This window comes from Agelaius phoeniceus, chromosome 6, assembly GCF_051311805.1.
Source record: "Agelaius phoeniceus isolate bAgePho1 chromosome 6, bAgePho1.hap1, whole genome shotgun sequence".
NCBI lineage: Eukaryota > Metazoa > Chordata > Aves > Passeriformes > Icteridae > Agelaius > Agelaius phoeniceus.
The window spans coordinates 47,123,905-47,139,675 of NC_135270.1; the positions used below are offsets into that span (position 1 = coordinate 47,123,905).

The window sequence follows — 15,771 nt, forward strand, 5'->3', positions numbered from 1 at the left end:
ATATAGCAGCAGCTGTTATCATTTACAGTTCTAGTGTTTAGGGAAAAATCAGCTGATGCTGGCATTAGATCACAAGCTTCTATTGAGTAAAAAATAATATTTGTAAGAAAGATTGTCCTGTGTTTCAACTTCATTTCCCTTTCCATCTCTATTTCTCACCTCCTACATCCACACTCTCTCTTTTTCAACTTGCTCTTTCAGCTGCTGGGGATTCCTTTCCAGAGGCTGAGATAAAGTACATCTTTAACAGGTAAAACATGCAGTGAGAATGCAATGACCAAAAAGTATGGAGTTCTGGAAAGCATGTTCTAGTAATTATTTTGTTTGAAAAATCTTGGAAGTGGCTAATGGAAAGCCTTTTAAGTAAATGGTTCTTCCTCACAGCTTGTGTGTCTGATAAGATGCTAAGATAATTTGAGCTTGACTTGCACTAGTATAAAAATTTGTGAAATACTTAAGTCTTTTTAGAGGTTTGTTGAATATGATACTGGCTCAGTCAGCTTTTAGAAATACAAGCTCAGAAATATAACAGATGCTATTAAACTGAAAACCCACCCATAATTCCTACCTAGTGCTGTCAAATTCTGTAATTATATCTAGATAATCAAACTCGGACAACTTACAACAATATTTCAGATTCTGAAGTGCTGTATTTGATGTTGAATACTCACTGGAGTGAAGTGCTGTTTTGTACTTGACTCTGGGTCTGGGTGTGTGAACTGGATTAGAGACCAGCCAGGCATTAGCATGTGATTTTCAGAACTGAACTGCTTAAATTTCTGCTGTGTTTGAATAACTGAGCCAGGCACCTTCAGCCATAGCTCAACTTAGAGCAGAACCAAAATCAAGTCAGTTAAGCTCTTTGACTGTAATATCAACTTCCAAGGCAATGTAGTACCACTTTCTTCTTTGGTTTCTCTAGTTTTAGATGAAGTCTTTTATCCCATGTAAAATGGAGTGGGAAAGCTAATACAATGTAAGTAAACCAAGATTTTGTATGCAGACTTCAAGATGTTAAGCCTTGCTTTATGTGTTCACAGAACTGCCACAAGGTTTTTAAATTCTAGTGTTAAAGACACCCAGACAAATACTATCCAAACCAAGAAACTTTGGGTTTAGTTTGTCACTGTTGGCTTCCTATTAAAAAAAAAAAATCTTCTGGTACAGTTGGATAAAGTTGTCTTTGGAATAATTGTGCCCAGTGTTGAGGAAGGATTTTGCTGTGTATTCTGCTGGCCTGATGAGCCTGGCCCCTGTAAAGTTTGTGTGCATCCTTAATTCTGTGCTGCTGAAACCAGCAAGTTTTTAAAGTTTTGTCAAAAAGGACTATTTTCCTGTTTACTGGAATTGGAAATATTATTCCCAAAATCATCCAGTGGGATAATCAGTTGTCTCCTGTTAAAAGTTACTTCAGTAGGATCAAAATTCTGTAATGGCATCAGTCTTAATTCCCACTTCAGGAGGGCTAGCAACTCTTACCTTTATCTTGTGATCTCTTTTTTTTATAGCCTGCAATATACTTTGTGTTTGGAGCAAAAAACATTCAAAAGCTGGAAGGCAGTATTTGAAAAGCTGTTAAACTTCCTTTTCCCATTCTTCCCAATGTCTGCTTTTTCAATGCATGATGCTAAGGCACTAACAGAAAGCCATATCAGCACCTAAAGTTTTAAAAGTACAAAAAAATTCTTCCCTAATTGAGATATGTATTTATCAGCATTTCAAAATGTATTGCTGTAAGTTCTTCTAGTTGAAGAGCAAAATAAATCTGCTGAGGGAAAAATTCTGAAAGAATAGAATATGGCCGAGGAAAATTTATAAGTCAGACAAATTTTTTTTATGCAAGATCCTACTGGTTTGTTTTTTGGAAACCATAGTGAGAGCTGTCAACATTCAGGAAATGCTCAAAACAGACAAAGTGTGTGACTTACTTCAATTTCTGTGTGAAGATAGACACATGAGTTATTTTTAAAAGCATGTGAATCTCCTCAGAGAGCCTTGTTAAAGAATATATTCCACAAACTAGACACATACTCTAGTGTGTTTTGAGGAAAACCCAATGTCTTTTCTTAGATAAATATTTCCTGAATGGAAGGTCTCTATAGGTTAAATTCTGACAGACAAAACTGTTCTGTGATGAACTGAGTCAAGCTGCAATGGGGGACAGCATCAAAGGAAAGAGAAATACAATTGGTGAGTACTGAGCAAGAAAAGGCCGAGAAAGCCAAAGTTGTAGAACAAGAGAAGGAAGTAAAATGCCTGGAAAGAAAAACAACTGAAGAAGTAACAGGGCATGGGGTGTAGAAGAAATGAAGCAGAAACAAAAATACTGCTAGTTTGAAGAAAACAATGAATAACAGGGAGGAAAAAAAAAACAGATGAAAAATGTCCTTACTTTGTATGTAGAGGCTGAAGTAGGTTGTGTTTTACTGTGCTTTGTGATAGTCAGGGTTTCACAAATGTCCAACTCAGATGGTGCCAGGCAGCAGCTTTGTAATTGTGGTGCTGTCGATCGGGCACGTGAAGTTTGTTGTGGCATAAAACCATCTCACAGTATGGCAGAGGAACCTTCCCTGCTGTTCCACGTGTCTTCCAGAGGTGATGCAGAAGACCAGAGAAGCTCATGAGATGCCTGGGCAATCAGACCACATGTCACACACATGCTGACAATTTAAGTACCTATGAATACACACCACCCAGACCCTCCTACCAAGTGCAACCTGACTGCTGTGAGTTATGAAAAAATATCTTTCAGCATTTACACAGTTCCTGTTGTTTGTGAGCTATAGAATTCCTGGGATATATCATGTTCTTTCCACTACAAACAGAAGTATGGTTTTTGCATTTTTACATGACATTTCTACCAATTCCTGAGTGATTCAAATTCATTGGAAGTAAGGCTATACAACTTGATTGCATTTTGTGTAAGTAATTATGGATTTTTCCAGTCATTTTCAAACCCTTTGATGTTTATGAGCTTTTAAAAACAATCTTGCATATTTACATTGGTCTGTTTTGAACATAGTAGTTGTTACCTCAAGGCTAAGTTCCACAAAATGCTGTAGGCTGGTTTTAATGCAGATTATCAAAATATCTCACTGAAATGATATAAGAAAGGGACATTCAAACTGGATTTTCTTTCACGCAGTCCTTTAGCATGGACCTTGTTTGTTTCCTCTGTTCTTTCATTTAAAGGGCAGTGGCTTTTGCCTAGTCCTTGAAATAATATATAATGTTTCTTACATCATAACCTATAGTTTGCTCTTACTTTGGGTAATGAGACAAAAGGTGCATCTATATTCTAAAGGAGATTCTTGAACTGACTTGCTAGAACTGCTGTCTGACTTTGTCTTTGGCAGCTCTCCTTTTTCTAGGTTACTATTCTTCTTGAATATTAAAGAAGAAAGCACAAGGCTGCATTAATTCCCATGCTTTGTGTGGTCATATGTGGATGTTGCTGTCTCCAACTTAAAATGATGACATTTGATGGTGTAAAACTCCAGTGAAGAAAGACTTGCAGTATTGTGTATAGCTGGGACTCTCCATTCAGACAAGTGTGTGTGTTTGAATACCACAGGATTTTTTGGTAATTAGGATGCTTGCTTGTACTATCACAAAACAGTAATGCTGTGAAACTCAGACTGGTGGACCATAGAGCTTGAATCAAGTGTAAGTTAATAACTGGACATGAGCAGCCCAGAGAGCCAGTTGTGTCCTGGGCTGCATCCAAAGCAGCGTGGGCAGCAGGGGAGGGAGGGGAGTCTGTCCCTCTGCTCTGCTCTGTTGAGACCCCACCTGCAGGGCTGCATCCAGCTCTGGGGTCCCAGCACAAGAAGGACCTGTTGGACTGAGTCCAGAGAAGAGACACAGAAACGGTCAGAGCTGGAGCACCTTTCCTGTGGGGAAAGGCAAGAGAGAGCTTGGGGCTCTTCAGCCTGGAGAGGAGAAGGCTCCAAGGAAACTTTATTGCAGCCTTTTAGTACCTGAAGGGAGCTTATGAGAAAGGTGGGGACAGACTTCTTAATAGGAACTGTGGGAGATAGGACAAGATGAGTGGTTCTAAACTAGAAGAGGGTATGTTTAGACTAGATCTAAGGAAGGAATTCTTTACTGTGAGGGTAGTGAAACGTTGGCACAAGTTGCCCTGAGAGATGGTAGATAGCCCATCCGTAGGAACATTCAGGATCAGGTTGGATGGGGCTCTGAGCAACCTGCTACTAGTGGAAGATATCCCTGTCCAGTGTACAGGGATTGACCTAGATGACCTTTGAAGATCCCTTCCAACCCAAACTATTCTTTGATTTTAGTAAGAAAAATAGTTGTCAGTAATATCTTACAAATAAAGAAACTTGATAGCCTTTAAATTTCTAGTCTGTTCTAATCAAACCACTTGATTGACAGTAAGCTATTTGAAAGCTCAGAACTGAAAGATTTTGCTTTTGTGTAACTCACTGCAGTTGGGATCCAATTTCTCTGGAGAAGTAGCTAAGCAATACCATCTGCCCAAGTTACTCAAATCACTTTAAATGTGTCTACCTTTGTACTGTATTGCATTTTTCTTTTTTTAGTCCTTAACCTTGTTTGACAGTAATGCTGTCATTCTAATGTAAGTGTAGTCTTTGAAGATTTTGTGCAAGCAGTTTCAAATCTTCATTAAATTTTTTTGTGTCTGTGGATGATGTTACCCAACATGTCTGAAAAACGCAGATTTGAAGACTTGCTTCTATAACACCAAGTGATTTCTAGTTTAGTTCATGAAACATACTGAGCATCCAGTTAATGTGGTTAGAATGAAACTAAGCAGCTAAGAGAAATTTTAGAAGCTTTTCACTTCAGTTAAATATTAAACACTGAAGGACTTCACCTAGTGAATATGGAAATTAATTAGTGTATGTGTAGGGGTCTGAGAAGGCAGAATATATCCAATATGGACCCACAAGGCCAAGCCAATAGATGTAATAAAAAGAGAAGAGCTGAAATAGTAGAAGTAAGAGAAGCTGACTTTTTAAAACATCATGGTGCTTCATGAAGTATCCAATCTCAGTAAAGGAGGTAGAAAGTTTTGTTCATTAAAATAGCTTACTGAGAAAGTATCTATTGTAGATTAAGTTTGTCTTTTCCCCCAGAAACTAATGAATCATCTTCTGTGTTTTTCCCTTCTTTCATAGGGATTGGACAAAGGTTACTTTCATGTAGGAAGGGAAAAGCTTCCAGAAAGGAAAGATTCAGCAACATACTTTCCTGTACCTTATGACCTCCCACCAGAACAGTATGGAAGCAAAGGTAAGGTGTGACTTCAGAGGAAAAGTAGGCTTGTATTCTGCATGACCTCATTAATTTTTAGCACATAACATTTGTTGTGTGCAAAATGTACATTATTAACTCTTTCCACATTGCTGTTTTGAGCAATTGCAGTTGATCACCTCCAATAGTCAGCTGAACAGCAGAAAGCCATTTGTGGTCAGCAGATGTATCTTTAGGGCAAAACATTTAAAGAATTAAAAACAAATCTGGTAGCTGACAGTACTACTCAATATCTAGATAAATAAATCATATGGGTACATCAATCTCCTGAAGGTCTCTGTAGTTAACCAACAGATTCAGGCTGTCATAATAAAAACGTCTATTGCAAAGCTCAATGTATCAATGATACTAAGATAAATGAAACCTATAGACCAGCAGTATGAGTTGAGAGTTCCTTGGAAGGGAAGCTGAAAATTATCCAGTCTGGTGTTTGGGAATCATGCACACAATAGCCTATAAATAAAATTTCTTTGTGTCTTTAACAGTACTCAGATTTTTATTTTCTTGTAGAATCTTCTAAATTAGTACTGAGATTTTGTTGTATAACATTTTCTCATTGAGCTCCCATCGTCACGTCTCAGTTGCACTATTGCTATTATCTCTCTTGCCAATACAAGTTGCTTACTGTAGTCAAGGAGTTTCACTTCATTTGTGATCTAGATATTAAATGGTTTACTGACTGAGGAAATCATCTGTTGTGTGGAGGGAACTTGAAACTTCTAATACATAAGTATATCAAGGTTTTTTTAATAACAATTTGGGGGAGGTCTCAGAGAAGTGCAAAATACTTTTTTTTTCCTCATCACATCAGCACTTTGTTGAGAAACAAAGCAAATCCTGTGTTTAAAGCTGCAGTACTGGGTGGTGTTTTTTTCTCTTTTTTTTTTCCCCCAAACAAGTGGTCATTGTCCTGGCCTTCAGAAATCATCACTTTGTTTGTGAATATTCATATCGATCCCACATTTGTTCCCCATCTGCCTTTCCTCCTTCTTGAAATCTTTAAGTATGATTTTTGCATTGAGAGAAGCAAGATTAGTTCTTTTTCAAATGCCATGCTCATCCAGAGGGAGGGGACAAGAGAGACTGAAGTGCAGTGTGCACCTTTTGCCAAATGCTTAAGGAAGAACTTTCCAGATTCATGCAGCAGGGAGTGTTTGCCATGTAGAATGACTTGAAGTCTGGTTATTTGCAACCTTTCTATATATGTGAATACTTGTTGCTTTGAAGCTATCATTTTAAATTAAGTAGAGGTAAGAATCCAGTCTCTGAGTTTAGAAATCAACCAGGAATTCTCTCATCCAGATCTCCACTCACAGTGCAAAAGACACCCATAGGAAGAGGATCACAAAGGTGCTTTCTTTGTGTTTTATCCTTTGCTATTCAACTGTGTATGCCTAGTTTTGACTGTACTGCCATATGTCATCTTTATGAGAACATGAAGGCTTGAGGTGGCCTGCCAGCATGGATTCTTTGAGTGATACTCAGGCATTACTCAAAAAGAACTTGTCTTGTTCTCCAGAGCCTCTCTACCTTTAAGTGAAATGTGGTGGTCTTTTAAGTTGTGAGAGAATGTTCAAAAATCTGAGTATAACTGAAACAGTGCTCCACTTGAGCTTTCAGATGATCTTTAAGTAGCAGTGGGACAGGAATGGCCCCATTTTACTGAGTGCTGACTCCACTGCTGGAGTTCTGCTGCTTGTAAATGAGGCAAGAGTGTGAAGCTGTGGTACCAGCCTAGTAGATAACACTAACTCCAGTGAGGTGCAGTTGGCTTATCAGAAATGAAGCACTGATCTTGAAATGTGTGGAAGGTGGGTATGTTAAAGACGCTTAAGAAATTTTGGGGGCTTTTGTTTCCAGCCCCCCTTTCCCAAGAAGATCAAAAGAATTAACTTTGAGAAGCTTGGCAGTCATTTGCATGTGCAACAGTAAACAGCTGCCATCATACAGTATTTGTGCACAGTCATTGCCTTTCTCTTGTGTTATAGATCCTATTAAAAGTGATGAATAGTTGTAAATTGAACCTGCCATTTTATAAATAACTGAATTATAATTTGTATCAGCAATAGTTCTACACATGACTTATTAAAATACTGTCAGCTGTTTTATAAAATCAACAGCATCCCATTAACAGAACAAAGTTCCAAGTACAATAATAGCTACCTTGAGCAAATTTTATTTAGATAGCTACAATTAGAAAGAGCTAAATTAGGGATTGAGACCTCTCAGCATGCTTTAAGGAGGTGACTGGATTTATTTCTGTACATCTGAAGTTTTTCTCTGCCTGCATGTTCTGCTGAATTAAGCAGAGTCACTGCCAGATGGTAGGAAAATAGGGAAGATGGATAGGTCTAAGCTGCATAATGTACTCTTGAGTGACAGATTCCAGTGCTTGAGTGGGACTGGATTTATTCTGATGTCATAGATAGAGGTCAGTGTTTAAATCTGAATGTATGTTTGAAATCCTCAATGCTTTTCCCAACATTTGCTTTATTCTGTACCCATTTTTTTAACTGTTAATGTTTACTATCTGGTAAGGTATTCACCTGAAATACAAAAGGTACACATGGCTCTCCAGCAGGAGACTGATAAAACACGCTTAGGGAAATAATGGTGCTACTTTTTTTCTTTTTAAGAGATGACTCAAAGTCTAGATATCTTGCAGTTGAGCCAGAAACCTAGAGAGTTTTGGCAGTGCACTGTGACTTAAGTGCTATAGTTTCTTCTGGTTTCTGGTGCCTTTTATTTTTTATATGCTTTGAAATCACCTGTCCACTGTAACAAAAAACCAACCACCTACCCTACTGCTCTCTTCCTGCTGTAAATAGACACATTTTAAAACATTTGCATAGCTGGGATATGTTTTACTGCAACATATGGAACTACAGTATGAGAATTAAGAACACTCCTGTGGCAAGTAATAATGAGTACTTAGTAGCAGTGGTCCCTCTGCCCCATGTTTAATTCCCATGGTACTTGTCACAATGTGCTGTTGTGTACTTTATATAACCCTTCATTACTGATATTATCACTTTCTTACTCTCCTTTCCTTGCTACAGTAATTCTCACTTCCTATATTGTCAAGAGTTGTCATTGGATCCTGTAAATTTAATTGGATAAAAGTAATCTCAATCAATAGCTATTCCTGTCATCCTTGGTACAATTCCGTTTAATCTATGCGTATTACAGATTAATGTCACTGTATTCTTTCAGGGCTCATTTTGTACATGGAGAGAAGAAGCAGGATAGAGTTACATAACTTTCTTAATTGAGAAAAATCACTGAAAAAAGGGTTAAAGATTTTTCTGTATTTCAGTAGGAGTAGCCTGCAAGGAGTAGAATAATACCTTGGATTCATAGAACAGCTGCATTTCTGCCACATGTATGGTGGGAGGAAGAGCACAGAGCAGGTTGCAGAGCTAGCAGTTGACTTCTGGTGTGTTGCCTTTTCTCTTTCCCAAGAATGGAAAGAGCTTCTGTATTCTGAGAAGTGGGAGGGAACTGTGTGGTGCAAACCAATAATAGCTACCTTGAGCAAATTTTATGTTGCTCATCTGAAAGTGTAATGTTTGAAGAAGTGAGGGGTAAATGGGAACTTTTCAGAGGTCAGGCAGTGTCATTCTTAGGTACTGAATTCTTACTGTCCCTGTGAAAAATATTCATATGTTACAGTGCTTATTTATAATTACATTGGGTTAAGAGAGATGCAGCACAAAACTTGCTGGCACTAGGCCATACCAAATTTGGCTGCATTACTGTACTTGTATGTTATCTGAAATACAGTTCTTATACAGCTGGTGAGCATGTTGGGTTATAACTATATTTAAAATAATATCTGGGGGAAAAGCAAAGCCTTTTGAAAACTATCGTACAGTTTTAAAAAAAGAAAACAAAAATGTCCACTAAACTGAAATTGCACATGATGTCAATTGAAAATCGGTGAGAATTTGGACCTTCTTCTTCCCTCCAAAGGGAAAAGAGAAAGAGAACCAAATTTTGCATTTGATAAATCAATTTGTCATGAGTATGTTTCTGCTTTGGTTTACAGATCAACCGTGGATTTGGAATATTCCTTACACTGATGCCCCTGATACACATGGAAATATGTGGGTTCCATCATAAGTGTTTCCAGTACTTTGTGATGTTCCACTTGCTAACACTGAGCCTGCTGTGTCACTTGCAAAAACTGCTTGTTTCTGTTCTGTAAGCTATAATGTCTGCTATAATGGTTAATTTGTAGTTAAAACATTAAAATGTTAATAAGGGAGAGATTCTTGGAGAATCTGTAACCACATTATTACAAGTGAAGCTGTTTTTTTGAATACCTTTTTATATGCTTTTTCTTTACTGTGGTTTTCAAGACAAGAACTGTTCGCAGAGAGTCTCTCTGCATTTATAGCTGTAATTAATTTTAAAATTACTGCTCTGTGAGACTGTCAGTTGACCCCAGTAGCTGGAATAAAAGTTATTATATGGAAAATTCAAATTAAAATAAAGGCAATCTTGTTAATATATCCTTTTTTCTGTCTTCTAAATGTGTACATTTCGGATTGGGTTGGAACTTGTATCTTGCAAGTGTACTCCCAGGTATTTTATAAAATTGACAGCATCCCATTAATAGAACACATTGGTTGTATCAAAAATAGTGTGGCCAGCAGGACCAGGGCAGTGATTGTCCCCCCATGCTCAGCACTTTTGAGGCCACACCTCGAGTGCTGTGTCCAGTTTTGGGCCTCTCATGACAAGAAATTGAGGGGCTGGAACATGTCCAGAGAAGGGCAGTGGAGCTGGTTGGAAGGTCTGGAGCACAAGTCTTCCAAGGAATAGCTGGAGGAACTAGGAATGTTTAGCATGGAGAAAAGGAGTCTCAGTAGAGATGTTACTGCTCTCTACAGTTACCTGCAAGGAGGTTGTAGCCAAGTGGGAATCAGCCTCTTCTCCCCAGGTAACAAGTGAGGGGACAAAAGGAGCCTCAAGTTTCACCAGGGAAAGTTTAAATTGGATATTAGGGGAAAATCCTTCACTGAGGGTTGTCAGGCATTGTTCAAATTAGTTTGTTAGGGTCAAGGTTATGATGCTCCTTAACTATGTTCCTGAAGAATTTTTGCTCAGTATCAGAAGTAATGGAGGGCTGGTTTATTTGCTTCTCTGTCAGGATATTTCATTAGGCATAAAGTTGGCTCAGGAGTACATTGCAGCCATTCCATAGCTTCACCAAAGAAAATCAGTGAGTTTTGGTTAAGTGTACCAGCTAATCACCCAAAGGAGACCTCTAATTAAAATGTACTGACATGTCAATGAGAGTAACTAATCGTCTGCATGAGTCTTCCAAGTAATTTGATGATGCATTAATAATAATTCTACTCTGACCAGACACTTACTAGTAATCATTATTGGGGTACTCAGTGACTGTTAGCTTTCTTAATTACAGGGCTGCCAGTCAATATCAACAGAATTGGTAAATGTATTGATTTTTCTTTCAATTTTTCTTTTCTTTTCTTTCTATAATTGTGCTAAGCCTTACCACCACCAATCTGTTGTCCCCAAATGCCTGCACACACAGACTAGGGAGCTGTGTGCTGGTGCTGCTGAGGTAGGGAAAATAGCATGTTTCCTGATAGTGATGCCAAGTGACTGTACTGAGGTTAGTGCCATTGCATTCAGGGCTGAGGCTTGCAAGATATTCACTTTGATTTGGGGTTTATTTAAATGTCAGCAACATGTTTAGCTACTTACTTTTTTTTTTTAACCTGAACCCAAAAGTTACTTTTTATTTTTCTTATGCCAGTGAACACACTGTATTTCTGTATTCTACCTTGCTTTAAATGTTATGGATGGCTGACTGATTACTATTCCTGCTCTCCACACACTCCAGTTTTTCCAGCTATTTACCCAAGAGCAGTGGGAATGGTGACCTGTTTTGCTATAAAGTATTCTTTAGAAGAAGCCATAGTCTCATTTTCTTTTTCAAGATTCCGGTCAATATCAACTTGTTCTTGTTCTGTCCTTTAATAGGGAGCATATCCTTAAAAAGCCACCTTCTCAAGAGATGATTAAATCACTGCCAAGATCAAAGTTGACAAATTAGGGGAATTTGCAATTTTTGATGATCAATGACAGTAGTACATGTGTCTTTCAAAACTGCCAGATGATCTTACCTGCTTTAATGCAATAATTATGCCTAAGACAAACACAAAAATGACATTCCTCACTAACAAAAGATGTAAATAAGGAGAAACTCAATAACCTTGAATAATTTGCCTTGGATATTCCTTTGAATAGTGTTATTGTTGTTCATATTCTTTTGGGCAAAAAAAATCACATTGATGGTTGCAAGCAGCTAAAGGCTCTTTTTCCCACTGTGCTAATCCAAGGCACCCTTGAACAGGTTTGATGGATGGAGCCATAAGTGTGGACAAAGGGTGGTCACTCAGTTCTGCTGCCTTTGTTGGTTGAGCATGCAATGGCTGAGTTCCGTCTTCCTTCTGACTGGCAAAGCGGGAAATATAGGTGGGCTTTGGTTTTTTCCTCTAATAGGAACTGCCAATAATTTTAAAGATACAGCAGCATTTTTTAATGGAAGGATGTTGTTACCGTTAGCACAGTCTGGTTAGTTTGGCTGGCATCTCATCTTCTATTTTTGGCTATTTAATATCTTCCAGTATTGCTGCTAATTTTAATTTCCATGCTAAAGTCTATGCTAAAGACTAATTAAGAGGGAATAAAAACCTGCAGCATGATGTATCACCTATGAATAACAACAAATAGGAAAAAATTAAACATGACTTCCATTTATCCCCGGCTGCTGGTTTACTGTGCAACATAAGAAAAGGACTCATTTTCCCTGTGCCTGCTGCTCTAGCAGTTGTCACACAGGTGGTGATCCTCTCAAACGCTGGCATTGGAACTGCCCACAGTGCGCCCTTAGGGCTCAGACCAATACTCAAATACCTCAGGCTGTGAGACAATCAATGGCTCTTATATGGCGTGTACAATTATCTGCCATTAAGGGACATTTCTAAGATCGTAGTGTTCACTTCCATTGCATTTTGACTGCAACACAATTATTAGAAAATGGGTGGGGGGGTGGGGGGTGGAGGAGAACGGGAAGGGAAGTGGATGTTATAGTTCATTAACCTGCTTTCTGAAAAAATATATGTAGGTTGTCCTTCCCTGGAAAGAATGTGCTTGTATACTATTACGTTTAGCACAGCTGAATTCCAGCCCCAATTATTTAAAAGTAGAATTCAGCACTGTAGCAACTACCAGATATTGCTGAGTTTAGCTTTTTCTTCTTATAGTGAGAATGATATTTCCAGCATATTTGGATCGACAGCTCTGCTCTTTGAACTTGCAAATACCTAATTTTAAAACCACATAGCAGCTGGAAAGGCTGCTTCTGTCTTCCCTAACAAGTTCCCTTCGACTACCATGCGCTGGAGGACCGAGATGTAGCACCTTGTCGGGAAGGCAGTGGGTAACCAGACCCTGTGGAGAAGGAGTTATCCTCTTTTGGCATAGGGCGCTAATTTTTATGGCTTTGATGGGAGGGGATATCACCGACTGACGGGTTTCGTGCCCGGTGGCCTCGGGCACTCCTCGCCCCCACAGCCCGAGCCTGAGGGCGGGAAGGGGGGCGGCCCCCGCCCCTCTGAGGGCTGGAGGCCGCGGGGCAGCCGCCCTCTGCCAGCCCGCCCTGCCCGCTGCCGGCGCTGGGCTTCGGGGGCGGCGGCCGCGCCTCTGCTGTGGGAGCTGCTCCTGGGGGCGCGGCCCGGCCCGGCCCGACCCGCGGCTCCCCCGAGGCCATGGTGCGGGCGGCCCGGGGGACCGGGCGGCGGAGCCCCGCGGTGAAGCGGAGGGCGGGGGGCGAGCTGCCACCGGTCCCGCCTCGTCCCCCCCGGCAGGCAGGAGGCGCCTGGCGGTGCCTGTCCCTGCGCCCCGCTCCGACGTGCTCGGGGCGGGGGCAGGAAGGGGATATGAAAGTGGCGGGGACGGGAGCCCCGCGCGGCGGGCGTTGGGGCTGAGGGGCTCCGAGACGGGACGGGACGAGCGGCTCCCTGGCCCTCAGGATGTTCGGCAGCCCGAAGCGCGCCCGCCGCGGGGCCGTGCCGGGGCCGCGCCCTGCCCCCGGGGCGAAGGTGCCGGCCGGCTCCCGGGAGCGCCGCTCGCCGCCGCCGGGCTCCGCGGCGCCCTGAGCCCCGCGTACGGCTGGCGGGCGGCGCCGTGATGCCCGGCGGCGGCAGCAGGGTCCCGACGTAGCGTGGCGGCGCGGCAGCCCGGTCCCGCGGGCGGAGGATGGCGTGTCGCGGCGCCTGCTGCTGCTCCAGCGCGGGTCGCCTCAACGCGGACAACGCGCGGTTCCTCCTGCTGGCGGTGCTGATCGTGCTGTACATGCTGTGCGGCGCCGCCGTCTTCTCGGCCATCGAGCTGCCCACGGAGCGGGAGGCTAAGGAGCGCTGGGAGGAACGCCTGGAGAACTTCACCCGGCGCCACAACCTCAGCCGTGCCGAGCTCCGGCACTTCCTCCGCGAATACGAGGAGGCGAGCGTGGCCGGCATCCGCGTCGATGACATCCGGCCCCGATGGGATTTCACCGGCGCTTTCTACTTCGTGGGCACTGTCGTTTCTACTATCGGTGAGCGGCGGGACGGGCGGGCACCGGGGCGGCGGGAGGGATGCCGGGGATGCGCTGTCCCTCTCCTCCTCGCCGGCTCACAGCGGGCTCGTGTCGGTGCCCGGGCACGGTCCTGTCTCTTCGCTGCTCCTTTTTTCGCCTTCTTCCTTCAAAGAGCCGCTGCCGCGGGCGCGCCTCTCGCGGGAAGCGCTGAGCTCAGGGAGCGCCGCGGAAGCTCCGGGCAGGCGCTGGGGGCCGAGCTCCGGGCAAGCAGGGCAGTGGACACAAGGATGCTCTTCGCGGGTGCCACTAAAGCCGAAAGCTTTAAACAGTCCTGTATGTCTTTAAATTCTGGGAAACGTTACAGAAAATCTTAGATCTGGTGGTTTCATAGGCTGTACGCTCAGGGCCCTTTCTGAGGATCGTCCGGTCTTAACAAGAACCCTTAAATAGATTTTGTGGTGTCCAGCTGCAAAGTGTACAACGATTGGGTTTCAAACCACTCGGCTTTTTGCTCCTTCAGGCTTTTCAAGGCAGAACCGTCAAGTCGGAGGGCACAGTTTATCTCACTTATCCCGCCTGAATAAACCCAAGTTTATTCGGGCTGAAGGAGCCTTCAGGGGAAGGTGATACTGAATAGAAATTCCGAGCAGTCTGACAGGTGTACATTAAGATGAAAAGGGGTAGCACCAGGAACTGACATAAGCACCCCAGGGAGCCCATGGGTGTCAACAGAAAATCTTCATTTAGGCATCTGCAGACAGCTAAAAGCCTCGGAGGAAGTGAGCTTTCTTTAGTTAAAGACAGGCAATCTGTATGCAGTTATCACTGTGACAAATGGGATCATTAAATCTTAGTAATGGTACAGCCAGTTCACATCAGTCCCTCTCCATGAATGAAATAGACATTGTGGTATGGTTATTTAGTTCTTCAGGAAATCTCCACTAACACTTAGTTTGGTTTTTTTTCTGAAGAGGAGATTAGAGATGCCTTACTCATGTGGGATATGTAAGAGTTTGCCCTGTCCTGCAACATACTCCTCTCTAATACTGCGATTTTCTAAGTCTGGGTTTATTCTATTGTTAAAGATGTCATTGGACTGGTTTTGTATTTCATCAGTGCTTCAAGATTTGAATGGTTTGTGTCCTTAGACCTAAAGTCTTTAAGACCCAAGAACTGTGCTTCAGTGTTCTGCTGAACTGGCAACTGAAAATAATTGTTAAGCCCATTTTTGTGGATTGCTGTAGTTTGTTTGCCATTATAACACGTCCCTTGAAGTGTGCTTCTTGTACGATGAAAATAATTAAGCAGAGTTTTTGCGAACATTTGCTACAGCCATAAAATTGTAGTAAAAAGATCAGACAAGATTGGACCAGATCTCAAAAGTTCCACCTGCCTTGCCTCTATTCCTAGAAGAGTCAGTTATATGGGACTTTTTTTCATGATGTTGGTTCAAGATGCCATTTCAGACCTGCGCTGTTGGAGATTCCACAGCTTCAGCAAGGAATCCAGCGTTGTGCATTATTACCCTGGGGTTTTTCTGATGTCTGCCTTACTGCAGTTCAGTGACTTGTGTTATTTTTCTCTTGCCATCCTTTGTACTCAGAGAATGGCCTCTTAGGTACTCAAAGACCATTGTCAGTGTGTCCCTTCAGCCTTCTCTCAGTTCAGAAAACCAGAGTGTTGTAACTCCTTTTGCAGTGATACGGTTACTTTTCACAGGTGTTAAGTGATGCCAGTATTTCTACATTAAGTTTTGTCTTAATGATATGCTTATCTTTTTTAAGATTGTTAAGGAGAGAAGCATATCTGTGATCCTGTTAACTGCAGATGATCACAAACACAAGTATCCACTT

The 15,771-nt window shown here is 41.9% G+C and overlaps 2 protein-coding genes across 6 annotated transcripts in view; both read left to right on the forward strand.

Moving 5' to 3' along the window:
• TDP1 (tyrosyl-DNA phosphodiesterase 1) overlaps positions 1–9,815 on the forward strand; it is a 38,812-nt gene extending 28,997 nt beyond the window's left edge. For 2 of the 4 annotated variants that reach the window (XM_077180607.1, XM_077180608.1), the window contains exons 15-16: positions 5,166–5,280; positions 9,350–9,815. In XM_077180607.1, coding sequence (XP_077036722.1) covers positions 5,166–5,280; positions 9,350–9,423 — 189 coding nt within the window. In that variant the 3' untranslated portion in view covers positions 9,424–9,815. Of the gene's footprint in view, positions 1–201; positions 251–922; positions 977–5,165; positions 5,281–9,349 lie in introns of those variants that run through there. The other 2 variants (XR_013182869.1, XM_077180609.1) reach the window with 2 other exon arrangements.
• Positions 9,816–13,559: 3,744 nt separating this feature from the next.
• The window catches only part of KCNK13 (potassium two pore domain channel subfamily K member 13), a 51,407-nt gene continuing 49,195 nt past the window's right edge, over positions 13,560–15,771 (forward strand). The window contains exon 1 of one of the 2 annotated variants that reach the window (XM_054635524.2): positions 13,560–13,936. In XM_054635524.2, coding sequence (XP_054491499.1) covers positions 13,597–13,936 — 340 coding nt within the window. In that variant the 5' untranslated portion in view covers positions 13,560–13,596. The remainder of the gene's footprint in view (positions 13,937–15,771) is intronic. The other variant, XM_077180610.1, reaches the window with a different exon arrangement.